At 28.1% G+C, this 27,353-nt stretch overlaps 1 protein-coding gene across 1 annotated transcript in view; it reads right to left on the bottom strand.

The window, feature by feature from the left end:
- Positions 1 to 27,353, bottom strand: part of LOC129958804 (uncharacterized) — a 269,909-nt gene that overhangs the window by 70,537 nt on the left and 172,019 nt on the right. Inside the window, exons 47-54 of the mRNA XM_056071493.1 lie at positions 23,049 to 23,182; positions 22,874 to 22,963; positions 22,633 to 22,763; positions 20,119 to 20,437; positions 17,748 to 18,021; positions 10,617 to 10,802; positions 10,375 to 10,515; positions 1,707 to 2,044 (exon numbers count right to left, since the gene is read on the bottom strand). Of these exons, the coding sequence (XP_055927468.1) occupies positions 1,707 to 2,044; positions 10,375 to 10,515; positions 10,617 to 10,802; positions 17,748 to 18,021; positions 20,119 to 20,437; positions 22,633 to 22,763; positions 22,874 to 22,963; positions 23,049 to 23,182 (1,613 nt within the window). The remainder of the gene's footprint in view (positions 1 to 1,706; positions 2,045 to 10,374; positions 10,516 to 10,616; positions 10,803 to 17,747; positions 18,022 to 20,118; positions 20,438 to 22,632; positions 22,764 to 22,873; positions 22,964 to 23,048; positions 23,183 to 27,353) is intronic.

Genomic DNA, 27,353 nt, shown 5'->3' with positions numbered 1-27,353 from the left:
AACACTTTAACCATTATTTAGATATTTCGACTGTTTACAATATATTAACTTAAAGGTGGATTGTAAATAATCATATTCGATAATGCGCAACTCTCTACAGACATCCTGAAATGATGAACACCTTTGCCGACGAAACTCACTTTCTCGCCGACAGGGGAGGGGGCAAGAGGTTACCGACAGGGGGGCAATTGCCCCCCTTCTACCGCCGCCTAATTGCTCCCAAACAAGTATTTGGTGCCAACATCACTGCAACTTTATTATTATTTACTAAAAGACTTATATTTACTAACTTTAGAATTATACAATTTTGAATCCATGAGGTTTATAAAAGTCTAACAAATTATGTTTTATAATCTCTATTTTACTTTTTATTATGAAGAAATAAATCATTGAACAGTAGTTTTCATTATACATACATGCAATGCATTTAGTTAAATAGAAATGCAAAATAGATTTAATAGGCAAAAGTATAGAACTAATTACAATCAATTTAAATCTGAACTTTAAAGTTAATTTGGAAATAATGAAAATACAATTAATAATGTTCTAGCAAAACTGAAACATGCTCATAGAAGACAAAAAAAAAAAAAAAAAAAAAAAAAAGGAAGGAGTATTATTTAGTACCAGAGCTGTATGAATACAGCTATAGAATCTCAGCAATCTGACCAAGTTTTCGCATTTTCATTTGGATGAAAAAAGGTGTTTTAAAGAAAAAGTAATCACTGCATGAACATATCAGTGATCTTGGAGCAACATAAGCGATAAGCTGTTGTTGTTGCTTTGAATTATTTTTTGTAATGCTTATATCTGCATAAAGATAAATGTGTTTCTATGATTTTTAGACAAATTTAGTTTTTGCCCAAGATGAAATTTAGCACTTGAGTTTTTCAAGACAAGTAGAAAGTCATAATCAAATTTTCAAAATCAGAAAATTAATTAAGAAATAACCAAGTTCTTAAGCTATATCTTTTTAAAATGTTATTTCATGAAAATGATTTTTATTCTATCTTAAAAGGCAAAAAACTTTCTTTTAATAAACTTATTATATTTATAAAATTTCTTTTCCAGTTTCAAAAAAAAAAAAAAAAAAAGACACACAATCTGTAATAATATTCATATGACAAAGCAACATTCAAAGCAATTTCATTATTCCATTTAAACAATTCATTCAAGTGCTTCTTAATGTCATGTTTTTTTAATGTTTATGTTAAAATTAAGACAAAAAGTTTCTGTCTTTGGACATTAATTTCAAAGTAGGATTTCCTCATCCACTTTTATTCAATATCATATGCAATTTTAATATTCATGCACGGTAAATTATAGCAACCTAATTAATTCTATAAAATCCATATTTTCAGTCTTATTCAATAAACAAAGCAAAATTTTATATAAATAAATCCATATTAATAGTTTAACACTAGGAAAGCTAATATTTCTTTCGAACAAGTTATTTACAAAGTATGGCTAATTGATTATAAATATATAACAATATTCAATATAATTTTGCATTTTTGGGTGATAAATACAGATTTTGCTATTAAAATGTGTATTTTAAAATGGAACTTTGGAAATTTGCATCTTTATTTAATTCACCAGTTTTCTAATCTGATATCAGCCAGATTACTGAGAGTTTAATGCATTTTTCATAATTTATTAAAACAATTTAAAGAGATTTTATAATTTTAATTTCTTGGAAATTAACGTACTTTTCTCTATATGATTGCAAGACTTCACCTTCACCGCTGAAGAAATCATTTTTTTCCATTTCACTCAATCTTTGAGAAGCAATTTCGTATTCAACCAATCCTTCACGTAAATCCCCTAGACTATGACATAAAATGCCAGTATGCAATGCAGGGCATTTTGAATATTGGTGCAGGAAACCAATAAGAAGGTCTTGATCTTCCATACTGAAGTAGGATTTCAAGAGCAATCGCAAGTAAATTTCATAATTTGGAGAAATATCTGATAAATTATTTTCCAAAACAAAATCTTCTAATTTTGGATAAATCTTCTTTAGCAAATCAGGAAAATTTCCAGCAGCCTAAAAAGTTAATAAAAATAAATTAGAAAGTAAAATATTATGAAAAAAAAAAAGCATATGCAGCAGAAACAAAAAAAAAAAAAAAAAAAGAATATAATTAATTCATATAAAACAAGAAACATTTAAATATTAATAACATTTAAAGACTGAATCTTCAATTAATTTTACTAATTTTAACAAGATAATGTTTATAAGTTGGTATATTGTTAGTAACTTACATCATACAACATGTGTGATAAAAAAAAAATGCGTTCAAAACATTCTACAGGACTTGTCAATTTGACTTAGAGATAACAAATTTGATACCTAATTATTTCTCAGAAACGACTTCAGATTTTTAAAAAATCGAACTTTTAGCACTTTTCCTAAACATATTTTCACAAATGCCATTTTACATCACCTTAAAATTTAAAAAATTAGCTTTTCAATGATAATTTTATTTCTCAATATTCTTTCCTCTAATTTTAATAAATGTTTAAAAATATTTTAAAACAATATTTTTCATTGTTTTAGTTATTATATTTAGAGTTATGCTTATTACAAAATTATTAAATACAATTTTTGATAAACTTTATGGCCACTATAGAAAGGTTTAAAATGGATCAAACTTATTTCTTAATATATTTTGAAAGAATAAATTTTGTAAATGGCATTAATGATATAAAAAAATTGTTACAAAATAGATTATATCCATTATCAAAAGTTTTGATTTTTATTCACATAACTGCAATATGTTGCTTATGGATTAATTTCTCTCTATATATAATTGAAATTCTCTTTGTTTCTTTACATGTTTGAATCTTATACAATTCTGTTGGCTACTGGGTTAAGTAACATAACAAGATTCATTCATAAACTATTAAAAAAATCTCTTGGAGAGGTGTGGCTATTGCCAACCATAAAAAGAAGGGGGGGAAAAGTTTTGAAAATAGCAAAACATTATCTATAATTATTATAATATTAGTGAGTTATATTTTAATTATTTATATTTTATGCCATTACATTTATTCTTCTACCAATAATGAATGTTAACATTAAAAATAAGTAATAGGTGGTTAACATCCAAATAATAACGAAATTAGTATAAAAATATAAATATTGTGCCACTGTTGAGCTGGGTTGAATCTCAACTGGCGTAGACATATTGTTTATAGAATTTGGAGCTGTGGGTTTTCCTTGTTCTGTAAGTTATTGTTGCAGAATATATGTTGGCTTCAGTTTGTCTACCATAGCATTTACGTGTCTATTGTTTGTCTACCATAGTATTTACGTGTCTATATTTTATCCTAAGAATAAAATATTTTGGTGAACGACGGATAACAGGATAATGACCTTCATGAGGGGATTCAAGTTAATTCCAAACTCTATCAATGTGTGGAAAAATATAAGATGATCTTATGTTCAAATATTTTGGGAATACCTTTTTGTTGAGTCTTTATAGGTCTGATTATTTCCATATACTTTTGTAAGTTATTTAAAGGAGTTTTAGGTGGTGTATGATTTATTTTGGATTCAAAAAATTTCCCAGGAAGTTTGATATTTTCTCCATATAGCATTTCTGCTATTGTATAGGGAAGTAAATGTAAAATATAAATAAAAATAAATAAATGTAATTCCCGAATATTAGAGCTGTAGATCTATTTCACTATTTTTTAAAAAGATTTTCTTTTCTTTTTATTCGTTGGCAATAGATTTTTTGTAAAAAATATCAATAAAAAAATATAAATTTTTTCAATTCTAGTCATAATTATTTTTAAAATATCTTTTCTGTGAGAGAGCTAATGTCATACATAAAAAACATTTTCAAAAATAGTAAAACACATCTACAGCTATTATAATATTTGTGAGTTACATTTAAATTAATTATTTATATTTTATGCTGTTAAAATTCCACATCCCTTTATGCATTCAAATGAAATTTGGTATGCAGATTCCTTAGCCACCAAGGAAGATTTACTGTGCTATTAAAAAATGACCCTCTAAAGCGGGTGAAACAAGAGATGTATGTTTTCCCACCATAACTCCTGAATTGCAATTCTTTGCATTACTCCTAATTCATTGCAAAAAAAATACTTTTACACCACCCTATATATTAAAAACCTTTTAGTGACATAAATTTCATTCCTAAATGACTATTTCTTTAATTTTAATTAATTTAAATATTTTTTATAACAAGCTCTTTTTTTTTTCAAAGAAATTTTATGCTTTTTTTCTGTTGAATTACAATTATCAATCATGCACTTTCTCAAATAGTTCATATTTCCTTTGGTAAATTTTATTACAGATTTTGTTATGCAGGTCTTTTTTTTTAAGTTTAGTTTTAGTTGAATTTGTTGCATAAAACCTTTTGAACATGATTTAAAAAATCATCTTTTAAAGCTGTTCCATTTTTTTAGCTGTGTCATCTAATTTTTTTTCCTACATATTTTATTATTTTTTACTGGTTTTTAGTTTGAGTTTTCAAAATAGACTTTTATTTAAAAACAAATAAAGAAACAAATTTAAAACCTTTTAAATATTTCATTTTTGCAGTCAAATCTTTAGAGATTTGTCCAGCCACTGATGATCTGTCAGTTCCAATTATTATAAAAAATTATTGTTGACATGCAATTTCTTTGTTCTACAAGCCTTTAAAAATTTACTTTTCAAATCATCAAGAATAATAGAATAGAATGGCCAAATTTTTTAATTAAAGCAAAAATCCAAAGATGGCATTGCTTTTCTTTGATATTGCTAATTTTTAAGTCAGTATCAACATAAAAATTCTATGTTTCTGTCATGGCTAATTATATGCAACAAGATCTTAGAGGATGATTTCACAAAAGTTTTTATTTCTTTATTCTGAATGCTGATACTGAAAGTGTCTTTATCTGGGTTCTTTAGAGTAGTACAATTAATTAAGTTAAAATCGCTAAAGGTTGAATATAAAAACAACAACTAAAAAGTGTAAATGTTTCACTTTTTCTTACATACATATAGAACAATTAGATGCAGCCAGAGCTGCAGGTACAACGGGTAATATATATATGTAATGATATTTTAAACTTTTAATTTCAATTTAATTAATTTCCAAGGTTTTATCTTAATTTAGCCCATAGTAATTTCATTTTAAAAAATATTCTCTTATTTCGTGATCCAATTCCACTTTCTTTACTTAATTCAAGATAAGCTTTATAAAACTGCTGAATCGGCTAAACGCCGGCACTTTCACACGCTCGGCGTGAAGGGGTAAAAAATGTCCAGTAAGCACATTCTTTCTTAAAAGATTCCTGTGTTTCCCTCACATGTGATTGACATGCGTCAGAAATCCCTATCAGAATCTTAATATATTAGCACTGTAAAGAAATATTTTCCCTATCAATTTCTCTGGTTATATAAGACCAGGGATAAAATGTCCAAGAGCTTTTCCCTCATTCCTTTTCTATGTGCTCATCGCTTGTACATATGCCTGCTTCTTCTTCAAAATGAAATAAAACGACGTCACGAAATTCATTTAAGTATTTTCACTGTCTTCAAAACTGCATCCTGCTTCTCATAAAATAATGCTTATATATATATATATATATATATATATATATATATATATATATATATATATATATATATATATATATATATATATATATATATATATATATATATATATATATATATATATATATGTATGTATAGTTACACAACATTAATTATTTGCTTATCATAAATATTTGGTGAAGTAATTATTAGTGAAAATAAACTAGCTCATAGGTACAAAACACTTTCATATTTTATTTCCCCAAATTGCATAAGCTAAGATGCATCTTCAAGTTCCTGTGCTTTTGAAAATTAAAATTTTCTGTGCATCACTCAGTGATGTAATACAAACATTTAGCTTCAAGAGCACAAATTTAAAAATTGTCATCTTTAGTTTACTTTTTTTAATTAACTTCAAAAGTGCATTAGCAAATTTTTATTAATGATTCATAAAATATTTATAGGAATGTTATCTCCAGATCTAACAGATATTTCAAACTACAACTATCCAATAAAAAGCTCACATCATTTTGACCTGCATGCAATTTTTTGCAAATGGATTTTGAATACTAAATATTTTTCAGCAGAATTCAACAGTCATTTCTCTAAAAAATCTAATTTTGAGTCAGTTTTTGATTACTCATCTTGCAACACATTAAACAAGTTTACACTAAATCTGATTCATATCCATCTGCAGCTACATATATTTTGTGTATATATGAATATATTATAATTTTTTATTATTTTGAACTGTAGCAATAAAAATAATTTATCAAACATTTTGACTCTCTAGAATGCTTGGCAATTGTACATATTTTTGTCTCTCATTATAATCAATAAATATTTAATCAGATAAATTTTGGTGAAATATAATAATTTATATAGAAACAGAAACTTCACCCTCTAATATAAAAAAATAATAATTATAAAGATGATTAAAATCTCTCGTCTAAAACATTATAGCATGATAATGCTGCAGGTTTGATTATTTTTAAAAGTTTATCTTGATTACATAGAAGTGATAACACAAAAACAAGAACAAATATATAATGTAATATTAGTGAAATGTGCATGGATATGAATCCAATCACTAAAACAATGAAAAATATTGTTGTAAAATATAGCTTACAATGTTTTCAAAATTTAAATAAATGTTTTAAAATAAGAGAAAAATATTATACAGAAATAAAATTGATAGTATTGAAAAGTTAATTTTTTCAGAACTTAAAGACGGTGTCGAACTGTTTCTTGTGCAAAAATATGCCTTAGAGTTCTAAGGGAAAACTTTAACATTTTGATTAATTTTTAATTATAATTTTGAGTATTTTTTATTAATCAGGGTTGCCCCTCAAAACTGGGGGAAAAAATCCTCTGTGTTTTTTCCCTGTATGTATATTTAAGAATAGCTGCCCTTAGCGACCAGCCGGTTTACCAGCATTAATGCTTGCTAAAATTTTCAAATAAATATTTTATGTAACATGACCTAATTATAGGCTTGTCAGCGCAATATTTTTGAGCTACAAATTTTGATAATCATATAATTCACTTACACTATGATGTAAGCCTTAAGCTATTCTGTTATTTGTACTACGTATTTCTCTAATTTTCTATTATCGCCCATAAAATTCAATTTTAAATTGAAGTGGAAATGCGTAAATTGGAATTAATATAAAGACATTTTTTTTATTGAAACCAAGCATGTCTTTTTAACAATATATATATATATAAGAACTGACAGCAGAATCATTAGGCATTGAAGTCTTATGTGAACTACAGAATAATTTTCATTATTTATATAATATCTCAAAGAATTATTCAACAAAAATTTTACGGATTTATCATAAAATTCAGTTTTTAGTTTTATTTTCAAAAGGATTAAAATGCTGTAAATAAAAATATTTTATTTTTTCAGTTTATAAATATATTTAAAAAATTACGAAGTTTAAATTTTAGATAGTACTTTGGTCCTAAGGAATCATATTCTGCAAAATATTCTTGACAATCCAACTTTTAAATAAATGAATATCAGTATCTATCTTCTGTGATTAAATCTGACCGATTTATTAAGTTTTGAATATTACAATTTTAGAACAATCAATATTTTTATAATCTGGGCTATCATTCTTGAGAAACACGGGAATGATTGGCTTCTTTGAGATGGTTGATGAAGTAAAGTAATCTAAAATAGCTCATTTTTATAGAATCGTGATATTCAAATTTTCATAGACTGGACAGCCATAGTGATTGATTTAGTTGATCGGAATGCAACTTTTATTTTTTAAGATATAAGCGTCTCAAGAATATTTTATTAAATATGATTACAAGGGCAGAGGATTCATATAAAAATTAAAAATTCCTAATTCATCGGAGCATTTATTGATAGCAACGCATTGTTATAAACTAACTTTCCCCAATTGAAGCGCAACGTGCTATACACATGCTAAAATTGGTAGCTGTAGGTCGAATGGTCTGGCCTGCAGAACGGCAACACACGCGCGCAGAGCTTTATTATAAGTATACATACAAGGAAATGCAGGAAAAGCACTCGTGCTATTTATAATAGAATATGGTTTTAAGGAGTGGAAAAAACAAGAAAAGGGAGCAACAATTTAACATTATTCGAAATAATAGAATACTACAAGAAGGTTTATATTTACATAGAGAAAAAATAATTACTAATTATTATCTAGAATTTAGCAAGTCAAAATTTATAAATTAAAAGGTCGGGATACAATACTTTTCATGCTAATTAAATGTAAGTCATGCAAAATTAAGGATAATCGGGTGTAATAACACACAAAACATTTTCGTTCTCATGATAACAAATGTTATCAAATAACATTTAATGATTACTTAACAAAAAAAAAATTACAAAGCAAGTTTTTTTATTTTTTTTTATTTTTTATTTACGTATTCATTTTTGTCAATTCATGTATTTGGGCATCAACTTCTGAAGATTTTTCAGCAATCAGTTTCATAGAGCTAATAAGAGACAGCATTTGTGTACGGCTTAACATATATTGTTTTAGCTATTTCATTTTTAGTGAATACAGTACACTCCCGATTATCCGCGGAATTGGGTGGCGCGGTCGCCGCGGATAACAAAAATCGCGGATAATCCGAAAAAAAGCTAAAAACGGGTATAGCAAAAGAGAAAACAGTCATTCCAACTTTGAAAAATCGTTTTATGTACAATAAAACGTAAAATAAACAGCAGGAAATTTTTAACTAACGATTAATATTTTAGTATATCACTCAAAATTAACCTAAAATGTGCAACAGAAAAGTGCTTTGTACTTATGAGAAGCTTCAAGGATACACAGAAAAATTAATACATATGTACTGTTTTAAGACTGTAATGTATTATGTAATTACAAAAGCATAACTCTAAAACTACACCTTTTTGAAGAAATCAGTCATTTGTGTTTGCTTCTTGCTTTGAAAACATTTTCTCTTTGCTTGGAAGCAAAAAAAAAAAAAAAAAAAAAAAAAAAAAGACTTAGTGCGGCAGGTGCGGATAATCGGGAGTCTACTGTATATGTGAAAATATTTTCAATGCATCACTGAATGCATTGAAGGACGAATGAGACGCAACATGTTTTAATAATAAAAATTAAGCTTTAAATTATTATTCTTGAACTAAAAAGTTCAAAATTGGTTTATTTTTCGACAGTAAATTTGAAGTGTCATCTTTCCTTGTATTCCTTTAAAATACTATGTCTAATATTAATGATGACTCTTTTGAACTGGCAAGCAATCTTGTGTATTTCCTTCGTTTAGTATGGCTAGTAAGTGCCTGTTTTCCCATATTACTTAAGTTTATTATCTTCTTACAAAATGAACAGTACGCAACAAATGGATTTTGCAGAACTTCCTGAATGCATTCAGCAAAATCAGGATTGATTTCTTTATCTGCCCAATTCATATTAAATATGGATTTTGTGTAACTCATTGTTTTAGAATGTTAGTCTAATCTGCTTTGAATAAGCTCACAGTTTCTCAAATAATAAACAAACAGTCCAATAAATTCAAGTATGGTAGACTAAACATCTGCTTCCAGAACTGCTTCCGCTGATTTGAATGTTGCTAATTCCACCAGAGAAATGTATTCTATTCTTTCGCGCAATTGCATAAGTCACGCTCATGCTATTTAGTTGAAATTCGGAAATCTGTCAGAAAAAGAACAATTATCTTGCAAATCCAAATTGGACTGAGTTATACAGAAAAAAAAGGGGGAAGATTAGAAAAGTGGCGAGTTTCCGCCTTACATAATCGCGAATGGTATTCTTTCGTTTTTGGAAGCTATAATTATGATCTTTAATTCTTGCAATCTTTAGAGATTGGTATTTTTTAGATGGGGAAAAAAATAATTAAGAAACTTAAAATTCCCTGTATTTTTCCTGGTTTTACGAGCATTTTAAAATTTTCCCAGTTTTTTTCTGTCGATTTTCAAATTCCCTGTGTTTTCCGGGTGTTGTGGCAACACTGCTAATGGATATCTACTACTTTAATGAAATATTTACACACCATATTTTATAGTTCTGTTGAGAGTTTTAAAAGATATTTTCATCATACTTGTCACAACAGATAATATGTAAGGCTATAATCATCACTATATATGTTAATTAAAAGATTATAAAAGAGATAGAATGCTAGGATGTAAGAACATTATGAAAATATTGCTCATCATGTTGGGAAGATATTACAGTTTTCAAAATATAGTTATATGTATTTTCTACTTTGACATTTTATGAAATGATAATGGTACAAGAATGGCTACCATAAATAAATATCATAATATTTTTAAACATATTTACCTTCAAAAATCTATGGCTAAACATGGGAAGACTATGACAGCTCAGGAAGGCATTGGCAAAAATATCCATGTCTTTGTTTATATCAGTTTTTCCACTGACAAAAGGGTCTTTAACGAATGCTTCATATATCTTTGCTAATGACTGAAAAGTTAATATACATGTGTATATTTTTTGATGTGATGAGTACATTTATTTCAAATCATTTTTTTAAAACACTTGTACACAAAATCCATAAAGCTCACCTCTTTTTCTGGACTGTCTTGTAGTAAAACAGCCCACAGTTCAGGAAATAATTTGTTCCATACATCTTTTAGAAGATTTTTATCTACTTCACTTAATTTTAGAACAGCATCACAAAAGGAAGAGAAGTCGATGTTGCTCAAATCTTTTTTGAAAGATTTTAAGTCTCTCAAGATAATATCAAGTTCCTTTAATGGAAAAACCATATGAATAAATTTTAGAAATTAAAAGTACTTGTAAAAGAAAACAATCACAGAATGAAACTTATGCAATTTAAAATTGAGAAATATACAATATAGAAAAGTATGAAATTATTTTGTAATATCATTTACTGAGACTTATATAAAAAAGAAGTTCTATATTTGAAAAAGTCACTTAAAAAATATGGATTTAAAAAAATTGAAATGTATAGAAAAAAAAAAATTAAAAATCTTGAATATATATATATATTTTTTTATTGAGAAAACACCAAAACTAATACACTTAATTTACAAGATCTGAATTAAATTTTTAAATCATTATTTTTGTCATCAATAGTAGTTCTAAATAAAAAATTTCCACAGATAATCTCAATTTTGAATGTTCAAATTTGGTTTCCATTTAGTTTCCTACAGGAGTTCAGTAGTTATACAATATTTGTATATTAAGCCAGTTTTCAGATTTATTATTTTTTTTTTGGACCAAAAATGCAATGTCACAATGTTTATTCTAAACAATTTCATTTAAGAAATCTTTGCTTCGGCACTAAATTTGGGAAGGAAATGGGAAATTTTATCAAATTGGATAATTATAAGTAACTTTATTTTGTTTTGTTTCTACATATCAGGGTTACAAGGCTGATTAGTTTCGTAAAAGTAATCTTCAGGAAAGAATTTTTGCTGCAGCAGTTAATAGTATGGTAATAACTTTATAAAAGAAAACTCTTTGGAGAATTAAATAAAAGCCAATTTTAAATTCCAAATTTATATTATATATATATATATATATATATATATATATATATATATATATATATATATATATATATATATATATATATATATATATATATATAATTAAATGCCTGTTTAAATTTTATTTGATGCACATGCTTCTTAGCACCTGCAATCATTAATTACAGTGTCTGCACTCATCCAAAGGAGATGATATAGGACTAAAAAATTTTAATTTCTGTAGCCATGACTTCAGAAAATTATTTTTATATCATCTTAAAATTCATAAAATTAACTTTTCTGTGACATTAATTTCATTTCATTCACTAAATTTCATCAATCTCTCTTTGTTTTGCAGTTATTGTGCTAAGTTATATACAAATAGTCAAACAGACAGATTTCCTTTCCACAGATTTTGCTCAAAATTTGATAAAAATATACAAATTTGGTGTAAAGACATATGCCAAATTTCATCCCTCACACTCAAAGCGCTCATTGAGTTAACTTTGTCACAGATAGCAGACATTTTCCAAAACTGTGTTCTTCAAACCGTGGTAGGTCTTAAAAAGTGGAAATTCGTCAAAATTTCAAGTTTGAATTTATTGATGATTACAATACTTTATATTTTGTATATGAGAAAATAAAAAAGTTTTGTTTTGTTTCTTCTTAATCAATAATAAGTAGTAACCTTTGTCCTAGTAATTTAAATGTAAATTTTTTGTTTATTCTTTGCTCAGTCTAACTGATATATATATATATATATATATATATATATATATATATATATATATATATATATATATATATATATATATATAATTAGCCCAATATATATTGTTCTTGTTACAAACCATTCATGTCAGTCAAATGGAACACCTGAGAGTATAGACGCTTCCAAAGAATCCCCACATATTGTTTTAGTTTGCAATGATACTTTTCATTGTTCTAATGAAATTCAAACCACTTACAGAAATATTTCTATAATTAAGAAATGAAGATCTTGCCTTATATTATATTATATATATATATATATATATATATATATATATATATATATATATATATATATATATATATATATATATATATATATATATATATTCTGTGGTAAAATCACAATGGAAACTTTCTTTTTAAATTGGTCAAATTTACATTATTCTAAGACAATAATAAAGAAATAATATTGTTACGAAATTTCCCGGATTCGGTTGGATAGTGGAAGTTATATGGTGTGGAGAACGCTCAATTAGCAGGCGGCAGTAGAAGAAAAAAAAACAACGACGTTTATTTACACGAAGGCACACAGCACAGCACAAAGACGACAACTATATACAGCATAGAAGACGATTATCTTCAGCCGAGAGTTGCAGCATACACCAAGACTCTACTGCAGACAGTAGCGCACAGCTTAGTTCAGCACCAGCTTGACTCCGTCGCTGCTCCGCTTATCTCTGGAAGGTCAATTCTTTACCGTCGATTCCGACTACTCTACCACCGTCGATTCCGACCACTCTACCACCGTCGATTCCGACCACTCTAAACCGTCGATTCCAACCACTCTTCACCATCGATCCCGACTACTCTACTCTGGCAGCTGCCGCTGCTTCCTTTTATAGGTCTCAGGAGGCGGGGCTAGAAGCCTCTCAACCAATCAGGAACGTTCGGAAAATTCTCGATGTTTCGGGTATAATCTATTTTGGCGCCAAAGTCGCCAAGCTCCGGGACCTCCGACGCGACACCAGGACTCCGTCCAATACAGATGACTGTAAAATAATCTTTCTGATGATGGAACCAACTATGCTGGGAAGCAGAATTGCAGGTTTGTAACAATATATATGGTAAATTGAATGATTATGGCTGCAATTTCTTATGAAAAAAAAAAGTGAAATCATTGCATCATAGAAAATTAGAAGTTAAATGGTGCATACAGTCATGTTTACACTGCACATATGAAATTTGTTTTGATTCCATAAAAGAATTTCATATACACAATAAACAGAACATGTGTATCATTAAAATTCAAGGCTTAACCTTTAAGCTTATGGGAACCCAACTCAGAAAAGTTACTTTGAATACGGGCATTCAGTGAGAAAAGCTATAAGATCCTTTCACCTTCTTTTAAAGGCAATTGTTGGAAATCACCTTTCCGATTTCGACCACCCGTAGTGGTAATTAATCATCTGTCCTCTCCGTCATAACCAGGTTACTTTTTTGCGGTTTTACCATGTCTGAACCATAGTAAAAGCTTTTTATCGCAGTTTTATTATTATTTTTTTTTCTTCCTGAAACATTAGTTTACTAATTCCGTAGGAGAAAGTATTGAATTAAATATTATGACATTAAATAAATTGTAAATAGGATAACTGTTGTATTGTTATTTGGCACATTAAACAAAATATTGTCAATTTTTCAATCATATTTGTAATTAAATGAATTTCTCAAGCATTACTGAAGCTGTACATTTAATTCTTATATACCTTGAACATTAAGCATTGTGAATTTTATTTTGTTATTCTTCTAACTCATCAATTTTGATAAAATGTGACTTTCTAAGATCCTAAGACCCTAATTGTTTACATTTCCTTTTTAAAAATATTTCCATTTCTTTGTGCATAACACAGATAACAATCATCTGCTGTTTTGTAGATTAAAACATCTTTGAATGTTTTGGTATTAATATATTGCGCTCACAGAAATCGAATATAATTTTTATTCCTAACATAGTTCAAACGGTCTTTAATATAATTACTAGTAACGTTTTACTATTCTATTGTCGATTCCTACAATTTATAGTGTGTGTGTGTGTGTGTGTGTGTGTGTGTGTGTGTGTGTGTGTGTGTGTGTGCGTGCGTGCGTGCGTGCGTGTGTTTTCCTTCTTCTTTTTGCGGACAATTTCAATTTCAATTAGTGTAGTATTTTTGAAAACTATACTCAATTTTGCAGACAATAAATACCTGAATTATAACAAATTATTTTTCTGCAGAAAAATTTACCAATACGTAGGTAATTACCAGATTTAAGACAAATAATTTTTTAAAAGTAAGATTAGATATGGTTTGCTTAGAATTCGATGCATAAGATTACATTGCGCTAATATTACGCCGAAAAACAGTTAGCAAAAACTTAAAACAATATATCCGGTATTCTAAATGATCAGCATTCATTATTAAATGCAAGTATTTTTACTAGCAGCTGATTTAGACTATCTTTCAGAAATGCTTAAAATTAAATCTAGAATTCCTGACTTTTTTTATGCAGCTACTTTATTTCATTTCAATACAAATATTTCTGGAATAATTTAAGTGTCTAGTAACTTCTCAGTGGATTGAAATGAAGGTATAAAAATTTTAATATTTCTCTTCTGATAGAGAAAAACTGCTAATTATTATTTCTGATAGATTTTAACAATCTCCTTCAATATTTTAAAATTAGAATTATAACTTTTAATGAATGATTAATTATAAATTATTAAATCAATCGATTTCATAAATTATGAAAAATAATGGTGAAATCGACAGCTTAGTTAAAAATCAAAACCAAAATGTATTTTTAGCAGGAATATATTCAGTTCAAGTATTAAAATTTAGAGCTGAAAAAAAAAAATGGTGGGTCGTTTTAATACTGTGTTAGACTAATACATAAGTGACTGGTGAAGTATATATGTCCAAGGCTCCAATAACGGGGGGGGGTAAGCATCAAGACAAAACAAAATGTTTTGTCACTTTTCAATGTAAAATATAATGACAGAGTAAAAAAAAAAAAAAAAAAAAAAAAAAAAAAAAAAAAAAAACGAGGTTCCATTTAGTTTTTCTGCATCATTTGTGACGAATAAGAGCGAAGAAGTAATAATTTGTCTAGAGTGCCGATTGCCTTCATAATACCATTCCGTCACAAATGAAATTTCAAGTAATTCTTCTTGTTCAAATGATTAGTAAATTCTTCGTTCAAATATTTAGACAAATAGATGGGCCCCAACTATAACTATATATTATTATAAAGTTAGAAAATTATATTAAGTTAAAATATTAAGGAATTTATTAAGTTAAACAAAATTTAGAAACAGGGGAAAAGTCAAAAGTTTACAACGAGTATTTCCCACAAATGAAATTATGCAAACTCATTCCATACATCTTAGGAATGTTACTTAAAAAAATGTTGCCAAAGCAGGGTTCAAAATATTTACTAGTGCCAACAATGATTACAACAACTGCTGGACGAAATCTCCTGCCCCTAAGGGGTGCGACACAAAAAGAAAGGGATTTTACGAGTCAATTAGGGTTCAGCTGGAAAGTTCAAGTAGGGGAACGAAATTCAAACTCGTTGCTGGTACATTAGTTGCACCGAGCCGTAAGGAAAGGTAAAAAAACTGGTACAAGAGTTACCGGCCGTAAGCAAAAGATTAATAAAAGCCATTAGATAAAACATGTTACAAAGTAAGATTATATATATTTTTTGTTAAATAAAATTTAATGAAAAATGCTGCATTACTCTATCTAACAAACAGAAACAAAAAGTTGCAAGATTCTAAAAATATGTTAATTATGGGATTTCAATTATTATTTTAAATTGATGGCATTTTCAAAATTAACATAAAAATATTATCTTAAATAATTGAATTTTAAATTATTTAAATATAGTAATTTGTTTCAGTAAAACATTTTACGCATGTTTGAAAAGAATTTCTAGAGGCGAAAAATTTCTATACAGGGTGGTTACAACTAAAATGACTCTACTCAAATGTATGCAGACCTCATATTGCTTGACTTATTTCAGTGAAACTTGGTTTATGTATTATATGAGATATGTGAATAAGAAAACTGTAAAAAAGTTTATATTTTGACCATTTGATGGTGCTTTTCATGCAATATAGAAAAGTCGTAAAGAATACTAGGAACATTTAAAAATGCCAATAGTCAGTGCTTTAAAACTATTCTTCACCAAGTCTTTAGAGAAGAAAGTTTGTGCTTTACTGGTACTGTATTTATCAAAACTTTTAAAGCTTGTGGAAAGGGCCTATGTTGAAGAACAGATTAAAAAAAGATTATTATTAAATTCAGAGAGATTCATTTATTTTAAATTAATAAAGAGACTGGGGAGTTATATGTGCTGCCTTCTCCCCCCCCCCTAAAGGGGCATAAATGGATTTCAAATGAAAATAATGGTTGAAAGAAAAGTCCATTTCCTAGTATTCCTTGACAAGAGCACTGGCGGTATCACACGAATTGTCTCTTCCTTGGTCTGTGGTACAAAATTTTCTGTGCGACAATTTACAGGTTTCTGTATCCACACGAGATCCATGTAGTGCAAAAGTTGCAAACCCATAGATTTTGCTTTCCAATTTCTGACTTGAATAGCTGCTAACAGTGTTTGGCCTTAGAACATTTAATGATCAGATTATGCACTTTTTACTCTAGATGCAACAATGAATAGTCAGAACTGTCACATATGGAGAACTGCATGTTCTAACATTGCACATGATAGCCCCTTCAGTTTGATTATCTTATTGTATGGTGTGGTCTTATTAATGATTTCATTTTTGGCCTTTTTTTTCAGCGGAGAATAGTCTTCAACGAATGCCCATTATTATTATTAACTTCTATGGCAGCAAATCATTCCTGTCTTACAAGAACAGGAATGTTTAGGGATTACTGTCTTTATGCAAAATGGTGCAACACCCCATATTGCCCAACAAGTGCTGTAACTGCTTAGAATTCAGTTTGGAGATGATTATTGGATGAATTCCGAGACATTATCGGACTGCCTGACCTCTTTGTTCTCCAAATTTGAATTCTGATGAATTCTAGTTGAGGGGATTGTGTCTATGAAGGAAGCATACGAGTTCTGCTACAACTCAAAGAGAAAATAATATGTCATACTCGAGAAACTTTGAGCTACTTTTGAACAATCTTTGAACATGTGACTGACATGAACGGAATGCATATTGAACAAATGATGTAATTAATCAAAGTTTTGTTAAAAACATTTTTTTTTTGTTCTTTATGGACTATTTTTTCATTAGAGGGTCGAAATTTGACTTCATTTTTATTGCAGATTTCTTTCTTTTCTTTGTGATCCAAATAATGTATATACCATATTTTAATAAAGTATGTCAATCAGAATAGTCTCCACATAAATCTCAGTAGGTTCACTTTAATTACAACCATTCTGTATTAGAACTTTTACTTTGGCTTTCATACTTACTTTTTCACTAGATTCTGTGTTTATATCATCATAAGAACTTGACTTTTTTAAAGGCCTTTCTAAGACTGAAGATGTTACCAATTCAAAACAACATGACAGAGAAAAACATTTTGAAGACCACAATTCATGACAGGCCAAGTGATTTAAAACATCATCCAAAGTCAAAAACTGAAAGAACGATATGAATTTCATCTCATTTGCAAGTGTAGAAGAATGAAGAACACCGACAGCATTTTGTGAAGAAAGACCGTATTTATAATCACTTTTAAAGTACCTGTTGAAGAGAAAAAAAAATTAAATACAAAATTCCAAATCATTTCCTAAAAATATAATTAAGAAAAAATTAACATTATTATAATCAGAGAAATATATACAGGGTGCCCATCCTTATCGTTTGATCAATTTATAAAGCATTAGAGATATACATCTTCTCACACTTGATAAATTACTTTAAATAAAGAGAAGAATTATATTTTACATTTTTGAAACAATTAGAATATTTCTCAAAAAATTACAAAAATCTACCATTTTATATAATTTCTCTAGTTCTATTCATCATATTTAGTAAAATATTCTAATATTAAAAAAATCTTTCATGATTAAAATTGATTGATTAATGAAACATTGCAAGTCACTGTTTTAGACGAATTTTACAAATAAATTCTTGGGCTTCAAGATAGATCTTAAGGGATCATTTGCAAATTGAAATCGGCGTTGTTTGTTTTCAAACTAGGCTAACTAATAAATTAATAATAAACTAACCAATAAATTTGTATATTAACCTATTTAGATTAAACAGCTATAACTTGGTCAATTTTAGTCATAAAATAATCGGATTTTTTTATTGTATATTTTAGAGGATCGATACTATTTTATTAAATATGTATAGGACTAGGGGACCGTTTAAAAAGTTAGAATTCATAACATTTTGATAAATATAGTTAATGATTCAAATAACAAAAAATATAATTCTTCCTGTTATATAAAACATTTTTTCAACTGAAACTACATGTCTATTTCCAACAGTTTAGAAATTAACTATTGGACCAAAATAAGACTGTATGTAAAAATGAAATGTTCATGAAATATTTTTTTTAATACAATCACCAAGAAGGAAATATATGAACAGAAAAAGATAATTTCATAGACAGATCTCGATTATAATTTAATGAATATTTTCCTTTTCCTTTAAAAGGTAAAATAAATTATATAAATAAATAAATAAAAGAGTGCGGGAGGGTTCTTTGTTCTGCATTTCTCAACAGTAACTACTCCAATTTTGAATGCTGTATGTAATTTTATAAAAGAAACAAAACTATTTTTATCAGTATTGTGCATGTTTTTGAAATAATTAAATTAATTTTAATTTTGCAACAAAAAAAAATTGTGTAAATGCTGCAGGCAGATTCAGTGACAGCTTTTGTTTTGAAGTCATGGTTCCACAGAAATCTACTTAATGATGCGTCGTGAAAGCTTATAAGCCAGTTAACCGCTACCAGAGCAATTGCTTTTGTATTGGGGTCTTGTTACTAGGCTGCGAACCACAAGGTCCCAGGTTCTATCCTCGCTCATAACAAACTGCTACAGATGCATAGTGATGTCTTTAGGAATAACAAACTTTTTTCACTATTTAAATTTGAATAATTTAATTATTCTTCAATAAAAATAATAAAATACTTGATGTTGGTAAATTTAACAAAGAAATAAATTTTTAATTTTATTCTGAAAATTTTTAGATAAGTATTTAATTTTTAGGAATCTTTGTAACCTTACCCATATTTTATGTTAATGCCAATGTAACCGAATTGAAATCATAAATGAAAAATTATAAAATATTATAACCTAAAAAAAGGGCTAGGAAATTTGACAAAAACATATAGAAATTTATCAAAAGTTATTATTATTATCATTTTCTACCTTTGTATACTGAAATTATAAACAGAAAGATCAATTACTCTGATGTAAATAAGTATCTTATTGGCAATTTTCTTTTAAAAACAAATTTTCAGCAAATTCAAAAAAGGATTACAGGGGAAATTGCAAATATGACCGTTTTGTTTTCAATGAAATGAATCAATGAATCATATCAAATGAATTATATCAAGGATGATTAAAATACTTTCTCTTTATATTGTTGAAAATTGCAACTAAGGGCCCAGAAAAGAAATCTAGAAAAATACTGTGAATTTGCTAAGTTATGGATGTAAATTTTATAATGTTCAAAAGATTATTAATTTCATTACAATGTATATTCATTCAACTATTAATTTAATGACATCTAGAAACCAGGAATAGTTTTAGTACTCGCTCTATGTATCAGTTAAGATAAATCTTAGATTAAACTTAAAATAAATACTTAAGATGTACAAACCTGTAAAATAATGTGATTATTTTAAAATGCACATCATGCACTATGTTGTCATTTTCAAACTCGAGGATTCTGTCAGACAACAACTTAATAAGATGAAGAAGTTGATCTTCCATATAACCATCATTTAGCAGATCTTTAGCAATCCATTTTTCAACTATATTTAAAATAGTTATGAATACTTCTTTAGTCTTTACTACTTTAACCAATTTGGTAATCAGGTTTATGATATCTCCATTATCAGGCATTTTTAAAAATCCAGATTCAAAAATTTTGAGAGCAATATCAAGTTTTACTTCTTCAGCATTATATGTGCTTGTTGCTACAAAGGAAAGAGAGAGAAAAGATTTAATTAAAATGAAGAAAAAAAAAAGATATACATATATATTTTTAAAATTACATTAAAGCAGATAATGAAATGTAATTTGTTTATATACAAAAAAAGTTTGAATTAAAGTAATTCTAAATCCATGTTATATCAACATTTAACTCCACCAATTTATTGTAGAACTAGGGTTGAATTAAGGTCTCTATGGGTCCTTAGATAATGCAGATATCAAGGATCCTCTTTCTTCTCAATAAATAAATAATAAATATTGATTTTAGTTTAACCTTTATATAAATAACAAATTTAAATAAATGAAACCACATAATGCCTAATTGCCCATCACATTTAAAGAGTTGGTTCCAATATGGCATATTAAAAAAAAAGCAACAATCACGCTTAAAAATAAGTTTTAAAAATATAGCATAATAATGGCAAAATTAAAAAAAAAAACAATTTAATAATATTCAACAATAAGATCGGGCATTTAAAAAAATTATAAAGTTTCACATTTTTTTTTAGAATTTTAAAATAACATACAACTTGCAAATGATAATTAAGAATGTTGCTAGAATGTATAAATCAATAATGTATGAATATTCCAAAATTAACGCAACAATGCATGAATTTAATTTGAATAAGTTCGATCATGCTACATTTATATAATTATACATTAATTAATTATATATAAGTGCATTTCAATTATAATTAAATAGAAGCACAATATTAAATAACTTTCAAAATAACACAAAATCTTCAAGATTCAGGGTTCCTTAAAGTTGTGGGGAACATAGGCAATTGTCTGCTTTGCCCATTTTATAGTCCATTCCTATATGACCCATTTAAAAAAATAATCAGTTCCCATGAAAGAATCATGTAAGCAACTTTAGCAATGTGTTATCACCCCCATCAATTTTAGCTTATTTGGTATTCAAGATATACGTTTTCATTCAATTCTCTCCCCCACGCCATATTTTCACAATGATTTTTATCTTATGATAATGCTTTTGACACAAAATTAAAATTTTCATATATATAGGATGCCTACTTAAACCCCTCCTTAACTTCTGAATGACAATATCTATATATAGTAAAATGCATATCTTGAATAGAATCTACCTGATAGCACGTGAACGGTCTTGCGCTATGCAATAGGACCACTTACAAGCCAAGTGGAAAATTTTGGAATTATCGTTCCTTTTTCAAAAACGGTGCAAAGTAGGGGGGGGGGGATGTCAATAACAAAGTTGTAGAACGTTATCGATTTAGTGCATCGAGACAGCTTGTGCATATTCAGAACAGAATAAGTAAAATATACATTTATTTGCTTACATCTTCCAAAATTGTGATCTCAAAAGACATGGATAAAAGCAGAACATATTTTTTCCAAGGGAAGGGGGAGACCCCTATCTATTTTTTTTAGTAGGAATAACTCAAACGGCAACAAGTATATGTAATCTTTCTGATAACACTGTAGAACATTTGATGGCTTATTAATGCTGTTTGTGCTAGCACACCAACAGATATGCTAAAAAATATGCAAAATGAAAATCAAATAGCGGCCCAAATCTGTATTGTAGATGACAGAAAATAGTTTGCATGATGGAAATAAAGGTAACTTGTGATAATTAGTTCTTTTTAACAAGTTTTATGAATGTCACAGTTTCGATAATCGCGGACAAATATGCACTTTGAGCGTTTTGTTCTTAGCATTAACGCACATCTCAGCCACCCCCCACCCCCGCCTTTGTTTTACTAAACACAAATGCTCTACAATTTTCTGATTCACGTTCCCCATCTTGAACTATTTTTGAGATATAAACGTTAACTCCAGAATTTTCCACCAAGTAGCACTGTTACATTACATCGTGCTTAGCCATTTCATTATGCCTAGACACCATTTTTATGACTATACATGTTGTCACTTAGAAGTCAATGTATAAAAGATTTCAGCAGACACCCTAGAAATTAATGCTTAATATTCTGAACCATAAGCTTACATACGAAATCAAGAAGCTCAAAAATTAGTGCCTGCATTCACATCCATACATTATTGACAAAAATAATTTATATGAAAAAAAAAATGTAACTCTGACTTTTACAACTATAATTTATTTCATTATTTTTAAGAAGCTTTCGTAAAATAATAATAATATATATATATATATATATATATATATATATATATACACCTGGAATCTCTTTTAAATTGTCTTGACACACTTTTTGTATAAGTTCATTTAAATCACAAGATTTTAAGAGTTCTGGAAAACTACTCAAGAGAGGTTTCATGATTCCCCATAAAATGGCTTGAATGACAGACCTAAAAAAAAAAAAAAAAAAAAAAAAAACTTTATATTACCAGTCTTTAAAATAGTAGAACTTAAAAATTAATAAATAAAATAAGATTTAAATTTAAATCTATGAACTTACTGCCATATAAATACAGTTGAAGTAACATCATTCTGGCCAACTTGTGAATACTTATCTGAATCCATTTGTTTTTCCACTTCCAATAAATATCTAAGGAAATTTAATAGTAATCTGATTTATACAACAAAAGCATTCACATTTCTACCTAAATTTTCACAATAATTATTATACATACTGTATCAAGTTCTTTTTTAAATATGAAGTTATAAACTCTTCAAACTTTCCAGCTGAAGACGGAGGCAAATCGGCAGTCTGAAGTACAATGTTCTGGAACATTTTATTTAAGAAATCTACGATTCCTTCGATAACCTAGAATTAAATATATTTTAGATATAGTGCTGGGAACTAAAATAACTATGAATAACGATTACTAATAACGATTATGAAATCTAAGAAAGAAACTGTATTCTTATCAGCTGTAGTAATAAGACACACATTTTATGGTAAGAAAATTGTTTTATTGCAGACACATAATAAGCTTGAAATTCTATTAAAAACAACACATGATACATACACAGAATGCCCCCCCCCAAAAAAGAATGTGAAACAAACAGTTATATTCTTAACTATTGTAATTAGATATATTTCTTGTTGCAAAGTTTCATCATATAAAGTACTAAAAAATGTATGAAAATATGTATGCTTCTGCAAAGGCAGATAATAAAAAGTTACACAAATTTTTATATGGCCTTCATAGCAGAAAAGGCGAGTCAGAAAAATACTTTCCTCTCGCTCATTTATAAGAACACAAAGTTACATTATTTTGTCTGTAAAATATTCTGAAGTATTAAAAGGAAATTCATTGACTTACAAGGGAAGGGAACGGATTGGAAAATTGAGTTTGGGATGAGATTTAGTATAATGATAGTATAACTATAGGATATTCATTAATATCCAACAGTTTCTGAAATAAATGTTTTCATTTAAATTTCTAATTAATCCCCTTAAATTTAAGATTAAACATATCTCTGCAAGTGTTGACAACGGAAATATAAAATTTTACATGTGTTTAAGTGAATATACAAGAAATATTTTACTACATATTTCTTAAGGACATTATTTCACTATAAAGGACATATAAAAATACATTAAAAATTTCTTTTACAACCAACTTACACAGAAGCCAAAGTATTTTCAAACAAATTAAACTTTGTAATTAAAAGTAAATGCCTTGGTGTGGTATTTAAAAAAAAATAAAGGCTTATTCAATTTTATGGGATAGCCGGTATATATTATACTAAGTGATTGCCATTCCAATTACCAACAAAAATTTATATGTCATACATCAGCATATCACAAAGAGCACAAGAGTTTGTTTGATCCTGACTACTAGTAATAGAAAAAGTGTGAAGTGGTATTCAAAAATGGGATTATATCAATAATCCATCCCTCAAGATTCTTTAAATTATAAAATAATTTAAAAATACAATATTTATTCTATACACATTTATCTATTATCAATAAAAAACTCAAAATTAATACTTAATATTATGAATTAATTAAACAGGAATGAAAATTAAAGTATTTTATACAAATACATTCATACATCATTATGAGTATTGTTTACTAAAAGCTTTAAGAAAATTATTATTGTTGTTTTATACAAAACAACAATAAAAATGTTAATAGTATATAGTCTTATTATTTTAAATACTATTCAATTCATCTTTTGCAATTTGATTTATATTCCAATTCAAATTAAAAACAGTTAAGTTGCATATGAAATATTTCAGTAATAACAGAACTTTAAACATTTAAGATATTATGTAGAAACACATTTTTCTCTTTTATATTGTTACTTATCCTGAAAAATAAAGCACAAGTATGACAAACAAACAACTTTATTAAAACATTTACTAACAATATTTTCGGGAACACTAATCAGTTTTTAAAATTCTTGTAGGTAAAATTATTTCAATATTATTTCAGACAATACCTTGGTGAAACATCTACAGATTTAGTTTTAACACTAACATACTTTAAATCGAACATTTTTTCAAATATCTTAGAAAACGACACTTAACATGATAACGTTTAGTTTTTGAGTTTTAAATCGGTGATTTTGGGAAACTAATAGTACCCAATATCAAATAGGAACTGATTTGCGCACGAAATATTAAGTACCCGATTCATTCTGGTGTTAGTTAGAGGATTTTCTTCAACACATTTGTCTCCTTTCAAATCAACATTTACTGATCTTGGTTTTATGATCTGGGTAACAAAAAGTTTATGATTTTTCAAAATTTTACAAAAATGAGGAGGTGAAATATTCTGTAAAAGAGTGTGTACTGTGCTGTCGCTAATCATCGATTCATCTTAGAGATATTTTTATGCTTTTTAAAAATTTTGATTTTGTCTTTAAAATGCAAATCAATTTCTTCTTCTTTTTTTTTTTTTTTTTTTTTTTGGGGGGGGGGTATTTCATAAAACTATTTTGCCATCTTTATTCAATCGCAAGTGACAATGATGTATGGTTGTTCCACAGATTTCAAGTCAGACCAGTCAGTTTAAAGCAATCTAGGGAGCTCTAGTTCAGACAAAAGTATATGAACTACACTGTATGAGAAAGTAAGAAATTCCACAAATGCCAATTGTTAACATTGATTAAAAATGACACATTGGTTAATTATCTGCTTCAAACCTGATAACATTAAACAATGCAATGAGCACACTAAATGAATATTGTGTTCATTTGAATATGTCGATACTTGACCTCTTTTGATAATATAAAACAAATAATAACATTAACTAGGATCACACTGGCGTCCACAGTATATAAAAATGCTTAAGAAAACATAATTTTTAAAAAAAATTACTCTTGAAAACTACAGGAGAAATCCGTACTTATAATTTATGAAATAATAAATTTAAATTAATTTAATGCGTTAAGTATTATTTTAAGATTTAGAAGCCTTTTTTATGTAAAAATAGTCGGAAGAAATTTTCATAAATTGGCAAAAAATACGAATTTATATTTCCAATACTTGAAGGAAAAGAAAAAGCATACATAAAACAAATAAAAACAAATTCCCTGAGAAGTAAAAAAATAAATCTAAGCACAGTACTTATTTACAATAAATTATTAAAAACATTAAATTCATATTTTTGTTTTCGCAGCACATTTGGGGGGGGGGGAATGAGGCGGAATAAAATGGTAAATCTTTTTTCTTACTTTCAATGAAAGAGCGCTATTAAAACTGAAAACAATAATGGGAATCAAGACTACTACATTTTCCCTAGAAGGCAAAAACAAGACTATTTTTGCTAATTACGCTATTTATCATGACATTATGGAAAAAAAAAAAAAAAAAAAAAAAGCAAACGGAATCATTTAAGAAATATATTCCATGTCCAGAATTAAGGACACAAACATAAAATCTGTGAAAACTGATGAACTATCCACTGTATTACCACGGAATTTGGCACAGAGATATATTACAATGGGAGAAAGAATACAGTAACATAACAATATGGAAAAGATTATAATCGTGAATTAAGAATGGCAGTATATTAAAAAAGTGTTAAATTATGAATCAGACACAAAACATTTATCTAGGGAAAAGTCCATGTACTGCTATACAAATCCCACAACAAGCTCTCATACTATTTATGATACTGATATGTCAATAAATGTTTGTGGAGTAATCCTGGAGGATCTTGAGGGGGGGGGGGACGCTGAGCAATGGCCCTTCCTAGACCATCTCATACATGTTCAGTAGTACTGAGATCAGGAGATCTCGAGGGTCAATCCATACGGCGAATAGTCTCTTCTTCAAAAATATCATCATCAATTTGAGCTCAATGGGGCCGTGCATTATCATCGATAAAAATGCAAGATGATGATTTGACGAGATTCAATCGCTGTGGTGCATCTTGACTCATCACTGAAAAGAGCAGGCCCGCATTCATGTTGCATCCAATACTCATGTGTCCGGCTCCACAAGAACCGGTTTTCATGTTGAATGCAGTCAAAAGGACATACATGACTGGACACCGGGGTAAAGAGCCTTCTCTGGAAATTTATATTATGTTTGGAAGGAAATTCTTATTCCAAACACAGCAGCAAAATCACGAGTAAGCAAAGGAGCAGTTGTCAACATATGCGCACATAATACCAAATAACGATTATGTGCAAATGCCGTTGCTCTATGGTGGTTTTCCTGGTAACAGTACCACTTGTTTGGAATTGATTGCACAACCTGGATACTACTTTCGGTGTCACTTGTAACCATCGAGCCAGCTCTGCTTGAGATTGGCTCTCCTTTTCAAGGAAACATCTAAACGATTATGAAACTCATTCGCACTGCAAACAGGCTGATTTGTTTGTTTTAACCCTCTGCGGCACAATATCCTTTACATTTTAAGCTCACACAAACCTATTAAGGCCTATAGTAGTACACAGGTAAAATTCTGTGAAGTTATAGTTTTGATTTTTTTTTTTGGGGGGGGGGACATTCCACCAACTGGAACACTGAATCGC

Source organism: Argiope bruennichi, chromosome X1 (assembly GCF_947563725.1).
Source record: "Argiope bruennichi chromosome X1, qqArgBrue1.1, whole genome shotgun sequence".
Classification (NCBI taxonomy): domain Eukaryota; kingdom Metazoa; phylum Arthropoda; class Arachnida; order Araneae; family Araneidae; genus Argiope; species Argiope bruennichi.
This window is presented reverse-complemented; position numbering and strand designations above follow the sequence as displayed.